Source organism: Strix uralensis, chromosome 3 (genome assembly GCF_047716275.1).
Source record: "Strix uralensis isolate ZFMK-TIS-50842 chromosome 3, bStrUra1, whole genome shotgun sequence".
NCBI lineage: Eukaryota > Metazoa > Chordata > Aves > Strigiformes > Strigidae > Strix > Strix uralensis.
In genome coordinates, this window is record NC_133974.1 from 135,019,900 (window position 1) to 135,046,995 (window position 27,096).

The 27,096-nt window shown below is 44.8% G+C and overlaps 1 protein-coding gene across 4 annotated transcripts in view; it reads right to left on the reverse strand.

The window, feature by feature from the left end:
* SPTBN1 (spectrin beta, non-erythrocytic 1) overlaps nt 1–27,096 on the reverse strand; it is a 151,452-nt gene that overhangs the window by 29,227 nt on the left and 95,129 nt on the right. For all 4 annotated transcript variants that reach the window (XM_074864530.1, XM_074864531.1, XM_074864529.1 and 1 more), the window contains 16 exons: nt 24,257–24,408; nt 18,928–19,101; nt 17,539–17,630; nt 16,799–16,879; nt 15,875–15,990; nt 14,731–14,843; nt 13,917–14,104; nt 12,800–12,917; nt 11,253–11,411; nt 10,332–10,634; nt 9,369–9,522; nt 7,803–8,673; nt 7,520–7,657; nt 6,127–6,883; nt 5,668–5,870; nt 120–210 (listed from right to left, as the gene is read on the reverse strand). In XM_074864530.1, the coding sequence (XP_074720631.1) occupies nt 120–210; nt 5,668–5,870; nt 6,127–6,883; nt 7,520–7,657; nt 7,803–8,673; nt 9,369–9,522; nt 10,332–10,634; nt 11,253–11,411; nt 12,800–12,917; nt 13,917–14,104; nt 14,731–14,843; nt 15,875–15,990; nt 16,799–16,879; nt 17,539–17,630; nt 18,928–19,101; nt 24,257–24,408 (3,710 nt within the window). The remainder of the gene's footprint in view (nt 1–119; nt 211–5,667; nt 5,871–6,126; nt 6,884–7,519; nt 7,658–7,802; nt 8,674–9,368; nt 9,523–10,331; nt 10,635–11,252; nt 11,412–12,799; nt 12,918–13,916; nt 14,105–14,730; nt 14,844–15,874; nt 15,991–16,798; nt 16,880–17,538; nt 17,631–18,927; nt 19,102–24,256; nt 24,409–27,096) is intronic.

Genomic DNA, 27,096 nt, shown 5'->3' on the forward strand with positions numbered 1-27,096 from the left:
ACTACTGGATGACTTCACTGCAAAATGCTGAGTGTTACAGTCCTCATAAAATATGGGGTAAGAATGCTCTTCTGCAGCAGGGTGCAGCTTTTAGTGGTAAGTGAAAGGATGCAGTTTACCTCTTGACAATCCTGAAGAAACTTTTGAAGATCCCTGTTATCTTTCAGTCTCATCAGAAGTTCACTGGCTGCTTCACGGTTCTTCCTATGCCTAGACAAAAAAATAACAGCAGAGAAAAAAACCTTGAAATAGGCATTTCACGAAAACCCATCATTTGTTGGTGTCTGCAGCCCCTCTGGGATACACACACCACATACTTATTCAATATGCATCTTTTACTGCCTTTCAGATGAAGGACATTTTTGAAACTCAGATGTGCAAGTGTTATTTAATGTGCTTACTTAAGTTCATCATCTACTTGTTATTGTGTCCTGTTAAATACACTGAGAAAATTTTGAAGCCAGCAGGGTTTCACAACTGTTCTGTGGAGACTTTGGCCCACTAACGTGAAGACCACAGGAAAGTTCAGACCGTTTGCCAAAAAACATAAGAAAACTATCTGCAAAATGGCAACAGCAAGGTTGGGTGTTATGTGGCTCTTGCAAACTGTGCACGTGGTGTAAGGCACTTGCTGATCCACCTTCGCTGCAGCCCAGCACCCCCTGGCCCTGAGCAGAGCTGCAGGGGTTACACAACCTGCCAAACGCTGTTCCTGTATAACCTGGGGGGTTCTGCAAATAGAAGCTTTATGCACCCTGGAACATGTTTTTCAGAGCGTTTAAGAGCAGACAGAAGACAAGAAAAGGTTAGTGTACAAGCTCTATTTTTAGTCCATAGCTGTTAGCCCCCTGAAGGATGAGTCACGCTGGCACTCCCAAAGGCCTTGGTGGGTTCTTCAAACGGACATGGTGCCTGAGGAGCTGATGCTGGCAATAGCTAAATAAATCCATGTTAGCGGAGATCTCCAGAACTCATGATGTTCTAGAAGACTGTAAATTACGTGTTGATGACAACAACTGGATGAAGATACCACTTTTCCTGATCTACAACACGTTACCAGAGCAAGCACTCTGGCACAAATTTAGTGACTTCAGAAACACAAGGAATACTCAGGGATACATTTTACCTAAAAGCAAAACGTCTGTAGGCAGAGGAATAGGAGAAAACCCTTTACAGGATTACAAATTGCTTCTCTTTTGTCTCAACAGCTTCCTCTGAATAACCAGGCAAGCAGCATCTATATAACTGTAGGTCAAGAAAACTGATTTATAGATCAGATGGCAAGGAAGACATATGTAACGATCAAAGCAAGAGGCTGGAGTCCAAGCCTAGGTAATCCTAAAGTTTTGAAGGGGTTATCTGAGAGAACACAAAGGAAAGGACACGTAAATTGTGCCTTAGGAAAAATCTCTATAACACCTATAACATCACTGGGTTTGATTCCACTCCTTCTTGGCTGGTTTTTATATGCCTGGGCAAATACAGTGCATTACTCAGGTTGCTAAAATGAAGCAAGGAATTGCTTGGGTGATCTTACCATGATGATTTCATAGATCTAAGGCTAGATTACATTACAGACTCACGTATTCTGGAGAGAACACAAGCTGTGAAATTAAAAGGAGACTTTTCATGACACTTATTTGAATACACTTAAGAGTAAGTAGAGAAGTGCTTATGTTCAGAAAACTTGAGTTCAAAAAACTAACAAAAATATCTTCCAGAGAGTGTTGGAAATACTAACTTCAAGAACTTTGAAGGGAAGCCATGCAGGGATATCAAACAGATGATGACATAGTTTTTTTTTTTTTTCCTCTTCATCATAATAAATACGACCTTTGGCGCTTAGAGCTATTGAACTGTAAAGGTTGTTTGGATGTCCAAGATGACCTGGAGTGAGACTGAAAGATGAGTATTCTCTGAACAAGAAGAGGGCTGAACTGTAGCAAGGTTTAAACTGGATACGTGAAGATGTGGTAGTAGTATTTTGAGGATGGGCACTGCTGGAACAGGCAGTAACTCCTCTATTTTCATCATTCAATTGACGTTATTTTTATAGGAATAAAGGGAAGTCATTTAGTCTGTTCTCCTGCCCCAGACTGGCTATATCTAAACATTATTAATTCCTTGTTTATGTCTTCCTAAATTCTTTAAAAGCTCCAGTGATAGAAATCTTAGAATCTTTTGTGCCTAACCACCCCCACCACTACAAAGCTTCTCCCACCCTTGACTACCAGCACGTCAGAAGGGCTTTAGGTAGAATAAACAGGCGGGAAGATTGGAGAACAGAACCCTTTGTAATACCAACTTTTATCCAGATACTAGAAAAGCATGGTGTTAAGGAGGCTGTCTGGTCTCCCTGCTTCCCTAACCACACGTGCGGAGGCCCCAGCTGAGCCAGCCAGACACGTCAGGGTAGGGACAGCCGGGACTCCAGCTCTGCTAAGGCTACAAGTGCTAGGCCATCACCAGAGGGTGGAGAAAAGCACAGAGCTTACTGTTCAACTGCTGATTGCAGTCCTAACTCTTAAAATCCTGCTCTTCTGAGATATGCATGGCAGAGAAGGGCCAGAAACTCAGACCCTGTCACACTCAAGGTTGTCGGTGACTGCTTCTTACTAATTTACTACAGTAGCTTGTGAAAGAAGATCCCACACTTGCACAAAAGACTTCACTCTGCAGACTGTAAGTATTTAGAATGACTTTGAATTCATCTGCCTGTTCACATAAATCATCACACAGATGACTTAAGCCCTAACAGCATCTAGGGCCTTCCCTATGCATATACTGAAGAGGCAACCCCAGATCCAAATGTCCAAGCTAAGCCAGACCTACATGGTAAAAGAGGGGACAGGGAATGTACCGTAGTCAGTTAAAACATGGAGGCATCTTCCTTCTGTGGCAACATTATGAAGAATCTAACAGGAAAATGAGATCTGTTCAGCTCAAGGAGGTGTCTGACTCAAATTAATCCAAGAGGAGAGCACCCAGATTTGTCACAACGTTCCCATGCTGTCTCCCCAGAGGCCCCTGAGAATGTTAACAATGCTGAAAACTGACAAAATCACTTGTGGTTTAACTGTAAGCCTGTGGGTTTCAAAGCTGGTGCAGGAATGATACATCTTACATGTAGCAAGAATGCAACTGCCCACTAAGAATACGGACGCACATGCAAGGCAGTTTTAGCTTCTTTAGGTGTTCCAGCAAACAAGAGGCACTCTCTGAACGGGCAAGAACAAAAATGACTTCTGTTCTCTGTTGAGCACAAAGTTGCACAAATACAAAAGTTGATGAAAAACAGACTTAGATCACAATCTGAGTCAGATCTGCCACTGCCTTTAAACTCCATCTCGTTTGCAGAATCAGAGAGGCCCCGTGTAGGCGCACAGACTAGGGCACTCTCCTTAGACACTTCCTAGAGAAAATGGAGGAGACAACGCTTCCCCTCTGGCTGGCAGAAACAGCAGCACAAGGCACGAAAGCAGGGACAGCTGCACTGGGGAGACCAGCTTCTTTCCTAGCTGGAACAGCTAGCTAGTGATAGCTTTATTCAAATCCACCTCCTCCTGCCCTCAACCCCTTCTCCATGGCCTTATTCCCATTTATTCTTCCCTGTGAACTGCACTAAAAGATTGTGCTGAAGTGTTTATCTCCTACTACACAGCCACACTCTGCTTCTGCACTCTCCTCTCCTTCCCCAGCCTGATGCCCACATGTCTATTCAGATTTAGATAGTGACCATTTTAGGGCCGGGTCTGTCTGCTGTACCAACCAACCCTCTGGAATAGCTTGAAAGTGTGACTGTAAAAAAACACTATTAGCAACACTAAAAACTACAAAGAGATCCATATGGGAAGTAGGGAGACGTATTTGTACTTGTTTGTTTTGGTCCTTTGTTATAGGTCCAGGTGGAGCTGGGTTTGGGAGAGCAAATTTTTGTAAAACCAAAGAGGCTTCCTTTGCTACCACTCCCACTACACCCAGCCCCAAGGCTTTGTTCTGGAGGCTTATCAGCCTTACAGACTCAGAGAGCAATCACACGGATTTCCTGAATAGCAGCACGCCGGATGGTTTTTGCAGTGCTCTGCATAAATAGCTCTGGAATTGAGGAAACGCGCTGGAAAAAAGTGGGCTTAAAAAAAAGAGTCTCTAGGAGTTGCCTGCCGTTCAGAGCAGGAACTCCAGCACGCGTCCCACCGCAGGACGGCCCAGGTGCCCCGCTGGGATGGCGCAGGACAACGGGGACACAAGGGAGCAGCTGCACTGGGGAGAAACAGTCCCCAGAGCCCCGCAGCCGGGGCAGCAGGAACCCCTGTGCAGAGCACAGAGGGCAGAGGCTGAAGCTGTCTCCCCCTCCAGCTGCCCCAGAAGGGGCTGCACAGAGCAGCTGACCATTTGTCACTGCACCCTTAGATGCTATCTTTTAATGTTCCAAGTTGCAGAGAGACGACCCCTGACCAGAAGGCCAGGATCAAATCTCCCTGCTTTCAGCAGTGGATGGGAAAAATCATAGCAGGGGACATTGAAAGTCAGAGAGGGCAAACCAGAAAAATTAATTTCCTAGCTTTCACCTTGATTGCTTTCATGTAATCTCCTCTTCCTGCTCTTTGCAGATTCTCTTTGGGATCTAAAGAGAGTCAAGCTGGTTAGAGAGAACGAAAACATGAGGTACCCTGGGGCCAGGTTGTCAGCGGGCTCAGAGGCCCTCAGCAAGCTCTGGGAAGAGGAACATCCGCCTTTCTTGAAGCCATGAGCTCCAGCTAAAGGGGGTGCACACACAGTGGGACACGTTTGCCAAAACAGGAAAGGCACAACGTTTTCTGAACTACTTCAGTTCCACCTTGGGGATAGAGGCATCTGGGTAACTCTGAGCTGACTGGCTGCAGGAGGTCGTGAGTCTGATAGAAGGGTGGTTGACATAAAAGTTCTGTGTGAGCTTACTGCTGTGTTCTGATACTCATGATTGAAAAGCGCCTTGAAAGACTCCACTGTTATTCAAACCAAAAGCAGAAAGAACCATGAATCATAGCCAGCAAAACTGAACATTTGGTTTTCAAAGAAAAAGAAACTCTTAACATTCTGTAGCATCCATGCCGCAGCTAAAGAGACAAAGCAAAAGACTTGTTCTAGGATGAAAGACACATTTGTACCAATGCTTCCTAATCTGATCTCAGAAGGGCCAGACAAGTTGGAAAAGGCGATCAAAGCCAAGCGGGCGGGGTAGATACAGTGCCAATTACACTCTTGAAGAGCCACATTCCTTCCTCAGAGGAAGGACAGGAATACATTATTATAATTAAATCAGCTAGGAGGTAGCAGAGGAATCTAAGACTTGTGGAACCAGGTACAGCTAACTGCTGCAGCTCCCACCGTAACATAACCTCTGTTAATACTCCAAGAATTAAATAGCAACACCCATATAGCCAAATTCTGGGTAGTGAGCTCATTACATAGTAAGTCTCTAGAAAATGGGAGAGGTAATATTTAATTAAGATCAGCCCAGCACATTTTTTAAACATTACAGTTCCTATTTTTCCACAGGACAAAGAAAATAGTCTGCACCAGACACTTTCTAACATGTTACTTTGCCTTTGGATTCTGGTAAAAGGTCACATCTCGGAAAACAGAACTGAAGTGTGAAGCTACATTCTGCCACTGTTCTGACCTCACCTGTCATCAATAGAGTCCACTTTCTCCTGGATTTTATCAGAGTTAATGTTCCCATCACTAACTAGCCTCCTGCCAGTCTCTACAACTGCATTAATCTTTTCTTCATTGGCATCCATCGTGGTCATGAAATCCTCCTGTTTTTTAATAGCAGCTTCTGCTCCTTCCAAGGTAGTGGGCATTTCCGTGTGTGCCAAAACATACTCCTGTGATCAAAGCATAAATCAGAGAGAGGAAAGTATTACACTCAGGCTACGCTGTCTGCTCCAACAACACATTCACCACATAGGAAAAAAAATGTCTCCCAAGAACAGTTAGAAGTAAAACACAGAAAGCAATTGTAGTTAAAAAAGGGCAATTTATCCGTTTGCAGCTCTTCTGCCAAATGATCTTGTTTGTTAACTACTTGAAGTATATGGTACCAACCTGTAGAATGAAATAAAGTTTATCTCGACCACTTGCCTGGTTATTAAGAAATGCTTCCGCTTGCTTGGTATCTCTGAGAAATAGCTGGTAGGCATGAGACTGGGAAAGGAGATTTTGCCTGTTCTCCCACATCTTGTGAAGCTCATTCCATCCAGTGTCCAAAGCTTGTAGGCGCTGGCGTAAGAACATGTACTGAGCATCAGTTTGCCCTTGTGTCACCATCTCACCCATGTCCCTCATTTTCTGATAATCTTCCTCGTAATTGTTGATTTCATTCTTAATATTCTCATGCTGAGTGAGCAGCTTCTCAGCCTCTGTCAGGGTGTTGGGCATATCCTCGGATGCGATTGCCGTCTGCGTTCTGGAGAGCCAGGACTGGAAGTCGTCCAGGTCTCTCAGGAACTGCTGCAGTTTGCTTGCCTCTCCCAGGGACTCTTCCCGGTTCTTGAGGGTGGTCTTCATTTCTTCCCACACGTCATTGATTTCTGCGAGCCGTGAAAGGATCGCCTGTGCCTGGTCGGGATGCTCCGATTCCAGCTTTTCTGCCTCTTTTTGCAGGTCGCTTAGCTTGGCCTCAATGGCTACCAGGTCACGTTCCATGCCCGTCAGCTTCCTCTGCAGGGCCATCACTCCAGCTAGATCGTTACCCAGATCTTGTGTGGATTCGATCACTTTGGTCTTTTCCCTGATCCAGGATTTGGTTTCATTACATTCGAGATGGTAGTTCTGGATACTCAGAGCAGAGAGCAGAGCATCCTTCTTCCTGTCTACCAGTTCTCTGAACTGGCTCCATCTGAAATTTGTGAGGAGAGAGAAGCAGAGAAATTGAGATTTGTGTTTAATAAGGGAAAAGGGTATGGCAACACTGCTGAGTCAGCAGTTGCTCCCATTAGCTTTGTAAGCCATGAAATAACCTAACTATTCATGTTCTTTTCAGTCCTTCCTGTATCATCAACAGTTTTAGCAAAACAACCAATAACCAAGCTGCGGCATACATTAGAATATGACAAGTACCAGCAACACTGAGTCCTTAAAAGTATCATTCTTCCTCAAGTGAAAAATTGCTAGTTACATTTCATTTTCACAATAAATATTCTCTCTTGGTTTATTTTGAAGCCAAAACCACAATGAGTGGGGTTACATGGAATTACGTTGGTTTCTTTTTTATCATCACAGGCATTACAGTGAATTTCCAGCTCTCAAATCAAGGTACCAATATACTCAGGACCTGACTGAAGTCAACAGCAAAACTCCACATCTATCAAGTATCTGAAGGACACAGCTCTCTTCTCCTTCTGAAGCTTTAAAGGCCTACCTTGAAGATACTTCAGTAACAGAGTATCTTAAAAACACATATAAGAAACACAAATGACCCCACTGTACTTGTTTCAGCCAGCGTCATGTTGATGAGCTCGAGGCCTTCTCTTACCTTGTGTTGAGTTTATCTTGCTGTGCCTTGATCTCCTTCTCGCTCGGGTGGCCGCTGTGCATTAGCTGCCTAGCAATTTGGTTCACTACTGCAACACGGGACGCCTGATTGTTCATTTCTGGTTCTAAGCTTTCAAATCTGGAGTGGGGAAAAAAACAAGCAAACAAACAAAAGATCACACAGGTGTTAGAGAATCTGAGCCACAAGCAAGCTGAGAAAGGTCACTGGTGTGAAAAAACTTTCACCCGGTATTCCCCAAGCTTCCTGGTAAAGGCATTCTCACCTGTGCTGGATCACTTCCAGGTCTTCCAGCTTCTCTGGAATCTGCATATTATTCAGCCACTTCTCCTTTTCGTCAATCCAAAGCTCACAAGCATCTGCCTCACTGAACATCTTGTACAAAGCCAGGGTGTCCTGCAAGGCCTGTTTACGCAGCCGAGTGAGCTCAGCAACCTCTTTGTACCTCTCCTCTATTCCGGACAATCGGCCTTGCACATCTGGAGATCCAGCATGCTCCTGCGGCAGAGCCTTGGCCTGTTCGTGCAGCGAGTCAATGGTTGGCCGGTAGCTTGCAATCTCTTCAGCCACATCTTTGTGTTTCTTGACCAAGGACTGAGTAGAATATTCGTCGTGGCCAACGTCATTGCTGGAAACAATTTTGAGGATGTCCAACATCCACGCGTCAATATCATCAGCGTCAGCCTGGAACTGGTGAAGGAGAGAGGCTTCCTCCAGACGCTTCTTCCTAATGGCAGATAACTGTTCCAAGTTAGCCCACTGCTCCCGGATATCCTTAATTCTTTCTCTGATTTTCTCAGACCCAAAATGCTCCTCCGCGATCATGTCTTCACCTTCTTTTATTGCCTGCTGAAAGTGGCCGCTACGACCACTCATTTCATCTTCGAAGGCCTTGTGTTTACTCAAGAGACGGACGACGCTCGTTAGGTCCTTCCCGTAGTCATCAGATGACAGGATCTGCTCCTTCTCCCTGATCCAACCCTCCTCTTCAGCCATTTCCCAGAAGAACTTCCAGAGGCGCCGGGACTCCTCCAAGCGGGCCTGGCGCTCCGCAGCGAGCTGGCACAGCTCTTGGTAACAGAACTCCATGTGAGCCACACGGTCCCTGATAACTTGCGGGTCACACGGTTTGTAACCTGTTCAGGCAGAGAATGAACGTTACAACTTGGACTGATCCATTTTCATCTCTACAGCTGAGGCACACACAGAGTTCTAAATTCCTGTTTGTTCCATCTATGAAGTTAACGTAATGCAATTCACAGGTAGTCACCTGAAAGCGAGTGTGAACTATTCAAGCTCCACCATACAGTATCACAGATCAGAAAATGCTGTTCTTCGCATAAAGACAAAAAAAAAACCCAGAAAGAAAGACATTCATGACTGTTCGCAGTGAAACAAAATTCACTGCTCCAGATTTATACCAGCTTCATACACAGAACTGCACAAAACGAACATCATTTACTCTAATTAATGATGCTGGTTTAATGGAAGTGCTTTTATTTAGCATAAATTGGGACAGTATCAGAGTGGGTCCAATAATTTGTATTGTTTGCATTAGAAACACAAAACAGGGAATTAATGGTGACTACTACAAAGCAGCTGCTGGTAGGAGCATGACATCCCACACAGAACACAATGCCACAATGAATTCTTGAGCAGGTACTTGGACAGATTAATCATTGACACAGTGAGTAAAGGAGGAACAAATGTAGCTGCATTCTCTTATTCGGGTGCTGAATTTAACCTCACGTGCCTTGCAGAACTCATGAGGCTTACAGATAGCCTTATATGGAACGAAGACAAAGAAGGGTGTGTGTTGGCTGGCAGTTACCTTCGCCATCGGTGGCAAACTTCTGAGCAGATGCATTGACCCCTCTCACTCTCTCAGCCTGAATAGCAATGTCAGCTTCCACAAGAGCGTGTTTCTGCAGCAGGTCTTCCACTCCTAACAAATGTTTGCCATAGTCTTGAGACAGCAGAAGCACCTGATCAAAATGTAAAAGACAAGTAAAACGGGCTGAAGACTGTTTGTCTCTTAATGACTCCAGGTATTACACTGCTCTCTGCTGTCATACTGATTTAAGCCCAGAGAAACACCAGGCCCATAAATGGAGCTATTCCAAATGTAGAGAGACATGGCTGATACCAATTTGAGCCAGTATTCTTTAATTCACTGGCAACCACGAAGAAGTTGACTGCTCTTTAATGCAGTTTTATGTCTAGGATGATGAAAAGCTAAGCTAGAGCCAATGAAAAGCACTCAGTCAGAGTGCTGTGAGCTACCACTGAGCTACACACATCTTTCTTTCCTCCAGCAGCTTCCAAGTTCTGCTGGCTGATGGACAAAAACAAAGTCATGGTCCTCTCCCTTCCCAGATCCCAGGAGAACAGGCAGGAAGAAACTGATGCTTTTTAAAGCACAGACGTGAAGAGATGACTTGTTCCCCATGTAAACTGTAATGAAGAGAGATTATTTAATTCCCTTTCACCAAAACCATCATCCTTACCCAAGCACTGTGACCAAAGCCTCTGGCCCTTACGAGACAGGCATGAGTGGAAAAATAGCTCTTTATAGGAGGGAACTTGTTCTTTTTTTTTTACTTGTTTTTAATCTTTATTTTTGAAAAATTGTTGTAAGGTATAAGGAATTTGTCCACTCCTTGTGAATGTGGAACTTCTGCATTTGTCTATGAAACCGGAGGGGCAAAATGAATCTTAACATTAACTTTACAAAACAGGACATCTACACCTCTCCAGAATATCTGGTCTACGTTCTCAAATGGCTAACACCTACCTTCATCTCATCCATCCAGTCCATAATGTACAGCATTTCCTGGAAAATCTTCTGCAGACCAAGATTCATCTCCAGCCGCTGTCTCCGTGCCCTGAGCAGCTCCAGGAGATACTCCCACAGGCGTATAACGTTGTCCTTTCTCGCAGTAATGCGTTTGATGTCGTGGTAGTTTTCAGTCTCAAGCTCCTTCGCAACTGCAACCACGGCCTGGACTCGCTCCTCATAGGCCGCAATGTCTGTTTCAATGGCCTCATGCTTCTTCGTTGCGGCCTCGACTGCTGGAAGGTCAAAGCCAAAATTATCCTGCAAAGACAAAGACACTTCTTCAGTAATGCCTGATGTGGGGAAAAGCCCTACTGCCCACAACAGGATTTCCAATTGGGCAGAATATACCTGTTAGCAAATCTGGGATCTCAAAATGCTCTGAGAAGCCTTCTTTACTAAAATCAGAGATACCTCTGATAACCAGAGAACTGCTGATAACATCAGAGATACTATTTACTACCTTTGAGGGGAAGAATCACAGTGGCCATCGGGACTAGGCTGGGGGGGTTGGATTTTTTTGAAGTCATCTCTTATATTAAAAAATAGTATTAATTCCTGGCCTAATTACACTGAATTGACCAAAATATTCAGATAAAGAAAATCTTGACCGTGGGTAGATATTTCTGCATCAGTATCTCCTGAGTACAGACTGATAAGATTCAAGGAAGGGATTCCCACAGGCATTAAAGGTAGGACATACAGTACATACACGTATACACTAAACATACATTTGCACACACATACAACAAATATAAATATACATAGATTCAGTAAAATATGAGGCATAGGGGCGGAATGTTCTTTTTGCAAGAACTGTATCCTATAATTACGCATGGGAATTGTTTTAGTCACACAGACAATTTCTGAAAGCAGCACCTGAGAAACGAGACGTTGATTTTCACTCAGCCAAGTTTCTCTCATAGCTGCCTTGCGATCAAATCTGCGTGCAAGTTGTTCCAGTTTCTCTTGTCTGATGAGCTCATTTCGCAGTGCCAGTTCTCTTTCATGTTCAGCTTTTTCCAGTCTTTCCCAGGCCTGAAGTCGTGGAGGAAAAACATGCGTCTTCTAAACACACATTCTTATAGGATTATGATAAATCACATCTTCTTTGCATGAAATCAGGACTGAAGTCACTAACAGCCAAGTTTCACAAAACTGGCTTATTTATTTATATGCCAATAAATCTGGTTTGCATTGGCTGGCCTTACACCTTGCTTGCTAAGGTAAGCGCATGACTTAAAATTTGTTCTCAATTCATTCATTCATTTTCTGAGCGAGTGGTATAAGACTTGTTTATCTCAGGTGCATTTTCTCAAGGTCATTTGGTTTTTGCCTCCAACAAGGCCTGAGCAAACCACCTGGCTTGAATGTGTAAGACAGTATTTGTTTGAAAAAAAAATCTTCCGAGCACTACTCCCAAATAAGTGGATTCTATCTTCCTCATTTAGGAAAGAAGAATTAGAGATTCACGCCCTCTCACCTCTAAAATCAACACACAATTGTTATTCTTTCTTACATCCACTTTGGAAAAGAAAACAACTGCAGAATTCAGTTACTTCAGGTGCATACAAGTCCTTTTTCCCCCAAAGCCAAATGTTATTCACATGCATGACATTAGTACTACAAAAATAAAAAGTCTTAGAAGCATGTTGAAAGCCAGCTAATCACCTTTCAGATCTTCTTACAAACAACAAAAATACCCACAATTAAACACAAACTACCCAAGATTCTTCTAAATCCTAACAGATGTGAAACTGCCTGAAACGCAAGTCTTTTTTTTAGGTATTCACAGGCACGGGGGCTTAACGCAGACAGGAGAGCCGTGCAGTTTACTGCTCTCCAGGTCGCAGAGCGAGGCCACGGACACCCCCAGCAGCTGCTCCGGGAACGCCAAGCATGATCAAACCCAAACGAGGAAAGCTCAGTCTTGTGTTGTTTGTTATTCTTGAGAGAGCCTGACAGCTCTGCTGCTGTTCTGACAGCTGCACTGGCACAAAAAAGAGCTGCGTAAACCCTGAGAGGGAACCCTGGAGAGGCCTGAGGGCGTCCCTTCGCTCTCCCTCAGTGCGGGCAGCGGGGCAGGCGGGGAGGGCTGCAGTGCCTAGACAGCGTAGCTACGTGCTGTCGACTAACAGCCAGGAGCCTGGAGGAGCAAGGCAGGGCTACCAGAGCCATAACCAACTGCACGGAATGACCGAGTATTTTTCCAGTGCAGAAGATCTTACAGATGCAGAGAATACCCAGGGACTTGATTCAGCTTCGTGAGTCCGAGTGTTAAGGAAAGATCACCCCCGCCCCTGCCGTTCCCTGTGGTCCCCTACATCAAGGCTGGAAGTAGCAAATGTGTTTGTCCCCAGTATGCTGACACACTGAAAGGAAACAACAAAATCCTGAGTGGCACAGGAGGAGCTGGCTCAGTTTACCTTGTTAATGTCAGAGATGAGTTTGCCCTCCCTGGGCATGTATACTTTCTGATTGTTGGCTCTCATTTTGCTTTGGATGGTAAAAAGCAGCACTTCTAGGTTTCCTTTTTCTGTAAATCTAAACAAAATTTTGCAGAAGAACTGAGTTACAATAAAGCTTTCATTGCTACCAAGGTATTACAAAGCATTTCCTTAAAATACTGACTTTATGAATGGAGCATTCAGATTAACACCTTCATCTTGTGTGAAAGCTGGAAGCAACTGAAATAGCCCACACACCCCCTGGAACCAGTTGGGTCGAACAGCAAAAGAAACTTCACAGAAATCAGTTGTCTGTGTGCTTAGATTTAAACCCCCCGAGGGACAGAAGGCTGCATTTTTTTGTTCTACTGCGTGTGTTGCCCTAGTTTGTTCTATCGACTCAAGAAACTGAAGTTTTATTTAAAGCCCACTGCAGTCAGTAAACTCTTCCCACTGTGTTCCCTGAGCTGAACGCCTGGGAAACAAACAAACTCCGTGGGTGCTGGGGAATAGACTGCCATTTTAGAAGACATCTGGATATTCTGCAGTGTTTTGGATTGTGATTATTATCCATTAGAACTTACATTAGACAAAAATAATAAAACAGATCTGATATCCTAATGCGAAAAGAAACTTTCCAGAAATAAGTTGCACAGTTTTGGCTGTGTCAGTTTTAGTAAGCACAGTTATGTTTTACAAAGCCAGACACACTTCCTCTTGATCCTGGGTAACCAGGAAGACTCTTTTAATAGCAGTGTGCTGGGGATACTACTGCACTAACACAGTGTGCTGTTACCACTCATATTATAAGGCAAGCATCTCAGTGAAGTAACCGCTTCCAGGACTCTGAGATCCTGCAGGCAACACACTTTTCATCGCCGTTGTTGTTATTATCTGCACACTGAAGAGCATAAAGCAAACAGGCCCCGAGTAATAATGGTGAGTGCCAGTTAGAAATATGATATCTGGGTTCGTTCAGAAAAATAAATTCTTAAGCCAAGATTAAAATTACTTGGATGTGTTTGTTTTTAAAAAAAATCAATGATTGACTAAACAAAACAAGACCACTGTTGTTTTAAGCTAAGGTGAAAATTACTTGGGTGGTTTCTCCACTGTGCGGTAAGTGTTGAATGCCTGTAGCTGCTGCTGCACACCAACTAGCGAGTTGGCAAATTTGCGATTGTTGAGGATGATAATGGTTTGCTCAATCCACTCAAGAAGGTCAGAAGCCAGCGATTCGTATTTTTCAATCATTTTCTCCGTTTCAATGGCATTGTCAAGCACCTGCAACAAGCAGCACAACATAACATGAACAACAAGGGCGGTGCTCTTCAGTCAGTTAAATCTGACCAGCTACAGAAAAGGCACTGCTGGGGGACCTGACTTATGAGTCGGAGCACTCACTGCCGAGCGCCACGGGGGCTGGCATCCCTGAGGAACGGGGGCTTTGCATTTTTCAGCAGTGAATTCCCATGATGCCGCGGCAATAGAGGGGCAGAGCTGAGGCTTACAAAAGGATCCATGCTCCGTCTGCCAGCTGTAAAGACGGGGGCAACTTTGCCAAAAGGCAGAGAATGACTGCACATTTTTTCAATTAGGGACTTCTCTGGGCTCCAGAAGAGACAGAGAACTCAGAAGGTCAGGAGCAGTTAATGAGAAAGGAAAAGCAGCAATGATGCAAAATTAACAAGCAAAAATAAAACACCGGCCAAATGTTTTCTAATACAAGGCAGCTGGAAATTAACTACTCCTCACGGTCATATGGGAATATTTAACATTCAAAACGTGCCCAAAAGCAAAACTAAAAACCACCATACAGTGGACCCTTAAAAAACTAACATCCAAGAGGAAAACAAAAATCAGAAATATTTCAGCTGCTTTGTAACAATTTATAATTTGAACTTGCAAACCTTTCCAATACGTTTTCCTTCAACTGCTAGAGCTTTCATCTTGGAGAAGTAGTGGTAATAGGTCACCACGTAGGTGATGATTGACTTTTCATCGGGGTGATCAACGCTGATATCTGCAAAGCAAACCAGAGCTGTCTTACCACACTGATGGCACAGGGGTTAAAACAACAAAGCTTACAATGCAACAAGGATGCACTCCAGAGTCAGAGAGATGGCTCCAGTGGCAGTTCAGCTCCTAAGACTCATGCCCTAATCAGAAAGAAATTCAGCAGCTTTGGGCTGGTTCTGGATTACCTGGTGTTGCACAGTATTGAGCTTTGTCACTAAGAAGGGCCGCTCTATCCCTCTGTCTTAGTGTGGGCTGTGGTTAAAGCACCCATCTGTGGGCTAGGGACCTCTGGGAGTCAGGTTCCAGGCTCTGCCACAGCTTGTGTGCGGCCAAGTAACTTCTCTAGTGTCTGTGTGAGTTGACAGAACTACTGTGAATTGAGAACTTCATTATCAGCATCGGGAGAGAAGAATTCCAACCTAATAGTATGGCTCTCCAGGAAAATCTTCGGAGAGATACAGACAGAAAACAAATTATTTCCTGTCCTGCAGCAATTCTGAGGCACTGAAAATAAGCAAGAAGAAACCTGCCCAAACACAAAGCCTCTATTTGCCCTGTCACAAGAAAATTTCCTGTCCTTCGCATCTTGAGCAGCCTTCCGATAGCAGGAGCATGCAGAGTGTCAGGAAAGCCAGGCTGCAACTCCCTGACAGCCTGTGAAAGAAACTGCTAACTATGTGCTGAAATCCCCATCGCTCATCTGCCAGCTGCCAGAAAGTGTTTCTCAGGGCAGATCAGAAGGGTGCCTCTAACTGGAATGGTTTTATGTATACAGGGCCAGTCCAGTGATCCTGTCAGATGGGGGAAAATAAACACAGGATGCAGGGCTCTGGTGCTGCCACTGCTCAGCCTTCTGCAGCAGACATCTTGCATTCTCTCCTGCCCTCTCTGCCCCTATCACCAGGTGAGTCAGCAGCCTCCAGCTGCTCTTTAACACAAAAAGCTATCAGAGAGCTGTGCCCTGCAACAAGGAGGGCTGGCAGCGAAAAGAGCCCTCAAAGAGCTGTAAAGCGCTGAAACTGCAGGAATTCTTACCCTCGGGGTCCAGGAGCTTAGTAAGACCAAGGTGTTGCTCTGCAAGGTTAAAAGCATTCTGCAGATTGTAGTGTGCATTTGATTTCTTCAGCTTGTCAAAATCAATCAGATCAGGCCTAGACAAGATAGAAAATTCTTTAAATTTCCAAAAGCACAGCGCAGCCACCCTCAAATGAACAAACGAACGAGCAGCTGCAATCCTCAGAAAACCTGGCCCCTCGTGCTGCCGAGGTTGCACCTGCCCAGTAGCCCTGCACATTTCAACAAAGCTATGAAAGGAATGAAGTAATGCCCAGCACACGTCATGGCAGAACCCAGCCCATGGCAAGAAACCGAGGACAGCTTAACAGCAGTAAAGGTGACCCCGGAGAAGAAAGGAACAAAGCTGTGCTCAGGCAGTCTCTCCTCATGCCCACGTAGGCGTGCAAGCCATCCCAAAAACTCCACCAGAGCTTGCCAACGAGCAGCATCCCCAGCCACGTCAAAGGCTACCACCCCATCATGCCATCCCTGCACAGAGATTTCTTTCCCCTCCAGGCTGCTGTCATCTGTGGTCTCCCCCTCCCACCCCCAAATTCTAGGGAACCAGACCCGATCATCAGTTACTCAATAAGGTACAAGAACTTCTCTTCCAACCTGGTCAGTCTCAAACTAAAACAATCACATGCATCATTTATTCTCTTGAAACCAAAAGCAACCTGTTTTGACTTGTGATGTGAGAAGCTGTTGCCCAGATGAGCTCACAGTGACCGCAAGAGCCGTAAAACTCTAAAGCAAGGCAAGCTGCTGTAAAACTTTCAGCAATTCTTCAACTTTCTCCTCTCCACAGATTTTAAAATCGAGCTGCAAGATAACTGCAAAGCCCAGTGCACACTACAACAGTCCAAGCTTTCCAAATCCATAAAGGCGTTGAGCCACACGTACCTGTGCTTATGTATTAGTGCATTGAAAGCCATCCCGTCCCTCCAGCTCGTAGTAAAGTTGTGAATATTGACATTGGGGTAACTGACAGAACAAAAACCAAAGAGAGCACAGTCAATATAGCACCCCTGCTGCAGCCCTGCATACTCTGTCACTAAAAGCTGGTTGCACGAGTGACACGTTTATTGTAAACCTGTGCCCCATGGGTACACAGATGCAAAAATAATTTGTTTGGTGATCTGGGCATTTTGCAGGTCTCCAAACATTTCAGGCTGCTCACGAACCCCTTTCATAAGAGTTCTTGGAAGGAGAAGATGAAGTACCACTAAAATAATGCTGAAGTGCCCCAAGTCATCACAGGGACATCCAAGTTTCATGGGGGAAACACGCTGAATCCCTACAAATGGATATTTAATTATGCAAGAAGGTTACTGTCAGAGAAAGACGTTTTGGTAATATTTCTATGTATATATGGGAAGAGGGAAAAGTTGGTGGCAAACATCTTCAGAGTAGGGTGAAAAAGAGTCAGCATATTGCTATATATTCATGGATTATCAGATTGGTATGTTTATCACACAGCATTAATGTAATAAATTCAGATTTTTCTGACTTGAAAACATCAATTCATTTCTCTTGGTTGAATCCACTTAAGGAGAGATATGTGTTTGCCCATTTAAAATTATTTCAGTGAAAATTCAAAGTGCTGTAAGAGCTTTAGAGATAATCACTTAATCCACACTCACCCAGCTGTCTTCATCTGGCACCACAAAAGCAAAGCATCTTTAGCAGATTTCTTCTCCTTGTTGTCCTCAGTTTCAACACTGATATCTTGGATCTAAAATTAACATACAAGGTTTAAATATTTCTCTGAGAAAACACATTGTTTGCCTTTTTTGAAAAGATGAAAGGAACTACATCACAATATAAGTAACAAAAGAAATCTACGATGACAGGCAGGGTGGAAGTAGGGGAATGCTCTTCCTCATTTAAGAGCATTCATGTAAAAAGAAAGGTACATCTGGCCTTGTTTTACCAGAGGACTACTCTTTGGTTAGTCCATTGACAAAACAGTTTAAAATTAATGAGAAAATTTATTTCCAACTGCCAAGGCAAACCCTGCCCTACACAGCATTGTGGTTTCACCCCGCAAGGTGTCTCCTCCTGCAAGGGTGCTGAGCACATCCAGGATCCGGGGGTGCAGCGGGCAGAGGCCCCTCTGAGGGGATCTGCAGGCAAAAGCTAACCAGGGGTTTCACAGCAGCAAACGATTTTGGGACTTCAAGCTTGGAGGAAATAGTGTTTGCCCTTAGCAGCATCACAACTACATATTCCGGACTCTAGGCTGTTATCCAGTTTTTTAAAAGAGGAAAAAGAAATAAAAGGTGAAAAAAAAAAGGAAACCCCTTTTTACTTCATATGGGGAAAAGTATCTCATTTTATGGATATAGTTCACTGCTTTTTAAAGACTATTGCAGCTTAAGTGAAGTTCCACCGCAAGTCAGACACTTTCATATTAGGAAAACACTGAGCAACACCAAAATTAAGAGAATGTTGAATTTATTAAATGTTTCTTACTGTGTTATTTATTATAAATTATGTATTTATTATATAAATCTATTATCCTTTCTGCAAAGGGACTTCCCAGCTTTTTTTAACTGAGGGCAAAGACCAACGTGCAACTTGCTGGAAAACAAGAAATCTCAGCCTTTAGCTGGGACACTGAAACAACCCCTGTGGGCACCCTTAATCCGCCGCAGTGCCAAGTCAGCCAGGTTAGCGATAATCACCGCAGAGGTGAAGAGCAGCTGAGGGCAGCATTTCCTCCCGGGTCTGCAAGAGCATATAGGTCTATGTATGACTGGAGCTTCATATTTACGAGGAATTTAAGAATAAAACCATATGACTGTCCACACGGGAAACTCCCATCGGCTGCCACTACGGATCAGCAGCACCGTGAAGACTCGTTTATCCTCTCCCCTTGGCTCTGGAGCACCTCCTGCCACACGCTAAGTGTTTTTCACTCCCAGCATCTCAGAGGGCCTGGCAGCACTCCACTCTTAAATGAAGTATATTACAAACAAGCACAGAAAACGCACATGCGTGTATACCTGTCTGTATATATATATCTTTACCTGGAATCTCAGGATAATAGTCCAAATAAGGCCAAGTGTCAGCCTGTGATTCCCATCCACGATATCATGAGATCCCATGTTCTCTAGGTGCACTCTTTGCTCTTTCAGGAACTGGAGGGCTTTATCAACATTCTCCAGGCAATGGATGCGCATCCTTCCCTTAGTTGGTTTGGGCTAGAAGGTAAAAGGGAGAAGAAAAACATGTATTACTGTAGATGGAAGGAAAAAAAAAAAGCGCACTTGTTAACTCTTCAGTGCAGGCAGGTGAGTCACCCACCCTGTGCACTGGCAGCCAGCAATACTGCACACATCTGTTCTTCAGGGTCAAGGGACAGAACCACCCCTGCCATCCTACAGCACATTTACACACGGGTGATGGTGGCACATGTCAAACCCGGGGTGGACATTCCAACATCCCAGACCTGAGTCACACATGCTGGGCACCACTTCAATTTGCCTTTATTTTGCCTGCTTGCTTCTTTCATTTCCTCTGTCTCGTATATTCATTCACTAGCCAGAAGATAAACCATTTTGTTAGGTTCATGCCACACCTGTTACATTTTCCCAAGATGCTTCTTTTCTCCAGTACAAGTCCTTCCACACTGAAAAATAAGATTCTGCAAAGAAAAAGATACGAAACAAACTGCTAACCGGCACACGCGTGCAATAGAGGGATTTGGTAGTGAATGCTCCAGAGACTATCTGTAAATACGGATACACACTCTCCAAAAAGGTACCTCAGATTTGGACCATAAGCTACCCAATAAAATTCCTCGACAAGGAAATGTCATTGCTTTTTTTTTTTTGGTCAGTTGAAGTAGGATAAATAGCATGAAAATAACAGAAGAGATTTATTCCAAACAATTTCTTCACAGGAATGTAAAAACAATAATAAAAGAATCAGCCACACCAATGTAACACAATTTTATGATGGCCCAGTGCAAATGAAAAAGCCCGTGAATATATTAACAGCATGCAGAAGTCTGCTGTAAAACTGAGTAAAATTAAAGCAACTTTGTTCTGCAGATAAGGATTGCAGCTGAATAGCCTGTTCAGTGCTCACTGAGATGTCACCAGAGGTAGTCGGCCAAACTACTAATTGACATAATTTCCTTGTTTTCTGCAGTGAATGTAATTAACTGGGCATGGAAATAGCTCAGGCAAAATCCTCGCCCCAGACTGCATTCAAGTGGAAGAGTTTCAGTCGGAGCCATGTTACGGTCCCTCCAAACAGCAGTCTGTATGGGTGTGTCACGAAGAGGAAACACTTGCTAGAAAGATGTCCTTCAGAACACCTAAACCCCTGAGGTCATTAGTTTCACTTCAGCTTCTAGTTAGCACATTCTCCTCCAGAGGCCGGGTAACGATGCAGAGAAAGTCAAGCCACAGTGCCCAGCAAGGGCAAAAATTTCCAAGAACCTGCCACTGCTTTTGGGTATAAAAGTGCCTCCGAAGAGGCACAAATTGCACGTACACCCCATGGACACACCATACAGCCCAAATGCTGGCAGTCCAGGGTGAAGAGCCATGCGGTGAGCGGGGGCATGAGTGTGGTTACAGGGCTGACCGAACCCAGCCGGAGACCCCTCGCTACCCGCAGGGCCGAGCCACGACCCATCCCTTTGCTGGTACTACCGGTCACCCAGGAGCGTGGTAAAACAGACCACGGGTTTAATTTAATCTTGCAAAACATGGGAAGGAAGGCTGTTCCCAAGGCAGGAGAGGGAGTGCCCAGCTGCGGGGAAAGGTGGAGGTGAGGCTGCACCCAGCAGCTGCCCGGCCCACGACTCGCCCCAGCCCACTGCCACGCCCGGGAGCCCCAGGTCAGCTTTACTCGGTGTGCTGGCTTTTATGGTGTGTTCCCAACGCACAGCCACGGCTGTGACTGCGGCCATTTCCAAGCAGCAGCGGCAGACATGGCTCTGTTCCCCCTGCCTTAAACCTATGCAGTAGCTGCATTCCCTCTAATGCTTCAAGTTATTGAGCAGAAAATGGTTTTAAAAGCTCTTTTTCTTCTCTCAGACACTCCAGCACCAAGGTGACAGAGCTAATACCATCCATGTTCGATGTTTTATTTAGTTCCTGAGAGCAGCTGCTCCCACCCACACTCTGTACGATGACATACTCTCCAATTAAGAATCTAGAAAACATAACCTTCAGGTTACTGGCAGGATTTTTTCTCCCACAAACACAATGACTGTACGTGAAGCAGCAGAGCACACACAGTAAACCTGAACCCTGTAGAGCACGAGCGGGCTGACGTATTTTTCTAGTGCTCCAGCACTAGGTGCACCTTCTGGCTCAGAAATTCCCTACCAGGGCTGTAACAGCTTATTAGCAGCGTCACCTAGGGCTGCTCAAACTATGGTTTATTAATGGTCCGATAAGGCGCTTCAAATTTCTGCATGGGCAAGAATGACACAGTGCCACCTGGCCAAACAGACGGGCACCCCAAGAAGACAGAACGTTCAGTCTTTCTGTGCCTCCACGCAGGCAGGCCGTACCGTTTAACCCACCGTTCTGCAACAAAAAGAGGAAGTTTTGTACTCGGTGTGGCTGCGCTTGCCCCACTCCTGCACAGCCTCAAGATGAGACACAGGGAGACACAACTTCCACCTTCACTGGGCGAACAGAGATCCAGATGTTGACCAGAGGGAAAGAAAGCACGCTGAGCACGTCGTTTACTGTACTTACCGAAACTCAGAGTCTTCACATGCACGTTATGAGGAAAACGTTTTACATCAAAAACCTTCCCAACAGAAAACGGGACAGAACTCACTAGAGAGAATCTGCTCCAACAGCCTGACCTTTGAGCATCCAGGAATTGCAAGGAGTTTGCTAGTCCTTTATATAGTTATGGAAGAAACTGAGCTAAACGCTTGATTTTATGCTCAAAAAAATTCTCAGCTTTATTTTTCTGTTTGGGCGAAGCCAGTTAACAGTGCGTGCAAACAAAATTACAACTGGCTTTTCATACTGGCTGGGCTATTTTCCGCTTTGCTCTGTGAGACTATTGCACGCTATCACTCTCTTTCCAAATACTGTGCTGCACAGAGGAACTTATGTACTAAGGTCTGGACTAAATACTAGGATTAGGAATCAAGCTGTGCAGAGACAGGAAGATGTTGCCCTTACTGGACTCTCTCATTTTGAGTTTCTCCAACGTACCTTCAAGGACTCTGAGTTGTCAATCATCAAAGATCACAACAGCTTTTGAAAAATGCAGGGTTTGTGCAAACGAGGCTGGAGGTCTTACAGGGGGCACAGAGCAGTCCTGCTTCTCTGATTAGTATCCTAAATCCTGGACTCTGCTCCACAGGCATATGGCTCCAGCATCTGAATCCCAGTTTCAAAAGTGAGAAAACAATTCCTGTTCATTCTACTGCTTCAGTAAACACACCACATTAAAATAATCATCTAGGCTAGTTTCTGCGTTTATTTATTGCTTTCTTACAATTTGATGTTTCTTGTCTTGATTTTAAGCTTTCTGCATAAGACGCTGCCTTTAGATTTTTGCTTGGGTGTCACGGAGATATCAGAACCTAACCAATAGCAGCTAAAATAAATTCCAAAAGGCTGGAGAACATCAGCAAGTAGACGCTATGTGCCGATCCTCCTGGAATACTTTTGGTGTGTGTAATTGTCTCAAAGTTTAGTGCATTGCGTTATCTGTAGTCTTGTTTGCAGAGGAAGGTGTGGTGGAATGTACTGTTCAAACAGAGACTGCTGTCCTCCATCCTGAGATAAGGGAGCTACAGAAAGAACTGGTGGTGGTGCAGGCAGCTGCCAACGCGACACGCAAGCGATGATGCAAGCGCAGAGCCAGCAGTCTCACCGGGCGGCTCCTGCACCCTCCCCGCCCCAACAGCTGTGTAAGCTCTGCTTGCATTTTTCAAAACCTGGAGTGAAAAACGTAAATGAATCACGCAGCAAGAGTCGCACGACTAGTCTTGAGCTTCACTGCTGCTATTTGACACTCCAAGTCAAATCCTGGCAGGCACATAGTAAGCTTTAAACAGCAGTGGCACGGTTGCTGTCTGAATCCTCAAATAATGGGGCATGTTGGTTTCAGTTATTCCTGTGTGAGTAACATCTGCTACCTGCAGTGAGCATGCCAAACCCAATACCTCACCCAAGTAAACAATTTGGCACAGAGAAACATGTTTTGAGCAAAATGTAGTTGACAAACATCAAGATTAGTTACCTCCATCCACACAACACCCTCACCCACACAGGGTACTTCTACGCATGTCAGAGCTGCATCACCCTCACAGATGTAGTCAGAAACGTCCCTCTCTGGCCTTACTGTACAGACTCTACACTGTAGGCCGTATGTTCGGTTGTTACCCAGAGTCTTAAGCCAGGGAGCTTCCATTAATAGGAGTGCTTGATGACACGCGATTACACAGTCTCCTCATGTAGCCTTGGGTCTTAGCTAAAGACCCGCATTTCTTTGACAAGATTGCTTTAAATTAGGTAGCTAAGAGCATAGCCGTCATTTAAGGAACTGAAGGAAAAACTGATACCCAGCCATTTCCTGACACCCAGTGTTCCTGTCACGCAGCAGCATTTTTCACTACAGGGATTTTCTTAATCACCGCTCCCTTGTGCTGGGATCAAGTGGGCTCTCTCAGCACACCCAAAGAAAGAATTTGCCCCATTTATTTAAATTCATCGTAGATATTTGTCTAGCTGAAGAAAATCCAAGCCTTATCTATCCTAGTAAAATCAAGTACCCTCAGAAGGGCTCCTGAGCAGTGGGATGTGATTAACACCGCGGCTCACACTGCTGCAGTGCCTCCCAGGGCGACTGGGCCCTCTCCCACCAGCTCTGCTCCACGAGCCCCCCAGCACGCTCCCGGGAAGGCAGAAGGGATGCTGCAGGCCCCGGGCCTGCGGGCAGCCTGCGGGCAGCCACCTGCAGCTGCTGGCTCTCGTTACCAGCGCAGAAAGGGGCCGGCTGGCCACAGCGCCCGGGAACGTTCCTCGGCACATCTAATTCACCGAGACGGTGCCAGGGGCTGGAGAACATCTAGTGCTCTGTGCCTTCCAGGGTCAGGAGCAGGGAGTTTGCTCCTGGAGGCACTCAGCACCCCACCCGCAGCGAACCTGTGAAGGAGACTTCCTTGATTCCTACTGAAACCAATAGGAAGGGGTTTTAACAGCGTTTGGATCCAGCTGAAGCCATTTCTTTAACACATAAAAGGACATTTGCAGCGCTGAACCCTCAGTACCCACTTTTGCCGTACTTCAGTTGAGCCAAGGATTCACCAAAACACCACCCAAAACCAAAACAAACCCCCCCTAACGAATATGAATAAACACTTACAAGTCTCTCTCCTGAAAGAACTTCCAGAAGTTTGATGAGCATCCTTCCATCGCGAAGGTCAGTGTACAAATCTGTAATTCTGCATGACACGCGTGCCAAGTGGGAGTTAACCCACTTTGTGAAAGTCTTCTTCTGAACTGCCTCACGTTCATCTGTCAGGAAAACAACACAGTGTCACTGGAAATAAATCACAGTTCATGCACCTTCATAAAAATGGGATGTTCAAACATGTCCAATATTAAATGCAGACATAGCTTATTTTCTTGGCACAGACATTGAAGAAATTGGGACTTTTCACTGAAAATCCACCTTTCTTCCTATTTTATGGCATTTTCTAATGTCAGTGGGAGTTTTACTGAGTTATGTCTATGGAGTGAATCTGCAGTATACATTGCAGACTTACTTGCTGCTCAGATAGGCAGCTTTCTCAAGGTGTAAACAGGTCTGTCACAGAGCTACAACATAAAAGCCCCTTTGGACTAATCAAACTGTCCAATACCTTGATCAAGAGTTATCCTCCACCACTGGAAGAACAGGTCAACTTCTGCTCTCGAATAAGCACACAGTTCCACAACAGATCCCCTGAAATACCAGAGGCTGCTTTGGATGACGATAGGTACAAAAGACAGCAGAGACCAAAGCTTCCCATTCACTTTTTTCCCCTTCTCATTATAATATTTATTTGCAGAGTCAACATTTGTAACTGTATTTACACAACATCAGGATGAACTTTTCCATAACTACATGTTTGAAGTAGACCTGAATTTATTTAAAGCCATAGAAAAATAGGTTTTTTCCACCTTCCTTTCCCAGAGTCTTTCACAACTGTTTACACATGAAAACTTCGGCTACGAGAGCTCTCAATGCACAGGCTCGCTACAGTGCACAGTAATTCAGAAACTCCTCAATAGCAATCTGCCAAGCCGAGAACTCTCAGACAGAAAATATTATACATCTTTGTGGTTAAATCCTTTTGCCAAGGGCTTTGGATGAAGCCCGCCCTTGTTAGCAAAAAGTCATTTCACTGAGCTGGGAACTACTACAGACTGAATTTGTCAAAACACAGGTGCTCAAACCCAGACTCCAAAGTCTGTAATTAGACATACAAATGAAAGCGGCCTGCTTGTCCAGCAGCTGAGCACCTCAGCCTCCCATCAGTCTCTTCAAAGTTGCTGGCGTGTTCAGAAACAGGACAGGAAGACTGGTAAATCCTAACCCAAAATGTAACATGTCTAGCTCTGAAACCTCCGAGTACACTGAAACACAGAAAACGTCACAATGGTGCAGATCAGTGCCGAGTTTCAGAGGATGCTGTCCTTCAAAAGGAAGGGCGTGCCCCCGTCCTGGCAGCGCAGCACGCTGGGGCACGATCCCAGCACGATCACAACCCCTGACAGCCGCCACACCTGCAAGACCTTGAGGACAGCAGCAAAAGCCAGATGAAGAAGCTGAGGCTGAAGAGGACAGAAAGTTGGGAAACAAGAAAAAGATGGTAAGAAAAGACATCCTATAGTAGAATGGTGGTAAGGAAGAGGAAGCTGACAAGGAGTGGAAGAGCAGAGCAGCACTACAGTGGCGGTTTGCCCAGTTTCATAAACCCCACCCTAAGATTTCAGTTCCTCCCATGTACTTCTTGGTACCCATGTGGTAGGACATGACCAAAGCTAATGCACTGAAACTGTCCCCTTTGTAACAGCTTTTACCTACCTATAAGGTGTGAAATTAAGAAAATGGAGCCTGAAAAGATGAACAAGGTGGGGTTTGCGATAAAACCACAATATACTTTCAATGAACTGACAGTCTGCATTACTCTTGTTTGTCCTCACTCTGTATGAAGCAGAGGATTGCTAAGATATAGGAAGCGAACAGGAAACCTGCAGGAACTGTGGCTTGTCTTCCAGTACAGCGAGAGGACCAAGAGCAGCTCTCAGAAGGCCTTTCCCCCCCGGCCCTGCCCCAGAGCCCGCCGACGCCACGGGATGCACGTGCCCTCCCCTGCCAGGACATCCCAGCGCCAGCAGCACAAGCACTGTGTGAACAGAACAATGGCCAGCTGGTTAGAAAGCCCAAACCTTGTCGCAGCAAGGCATACTAGAAAAATAAATATTATCTTTGCAGTCAAAAGCCGCAGCGTCTCCTAACCATGTTGCAATTTGTACCCGTGGCGTAACAACAGAGCTTGTCCAATCTTGGATCAAAGAAGAAAAAACCTAACGCATCCAACTAGGGGAAATAGTTGTCTGATTTAAATATAGTGTCTACTAACCCTAAATATATATTTTATGAACTATTTATAGCAAGTTCCTGGGAATGCTGTATCTGCATATCTGCTTGTCTAGTAATCCATGCTTTTAGTGGAACTATTTTTCTAAAATGAGTCACAGAAGAAAAGCCTTGCAATAGTTGGTGCTTTTTAAAGAAAATTCCAACAGAAATTACCACATCTCCCTTCACCAGCTTGAACAAGCCGCAAAACAGCTCTGCAAGTTTGTTTATTTAATCACTGTAGTCTCTATACAGAAGCACAACATTCAGAGATCCTTGTGGTTACATTCATTCCAGAGAGAAATATGGATGTACAGGATCCTAAAACCAGAGCTGGATAGAGAAAATATTATGTGAAACAAAAAAGCTATCAAATATCATCATGAAGCCATCCATTAAAAAAATCTTTGGTCAAAAAGTTATGGTCATCAACAATCCTCCCAATTGGGGATCACAATAATAGTAACGGGTGGGGTAAGAACATCCATATGGCTTTAGTAAAAGAAGATGAAGGGTCAGAGCCTAATTCTGAACAGATTAAAGACATGATGTGGGAAATACAGTGACATGCCAAG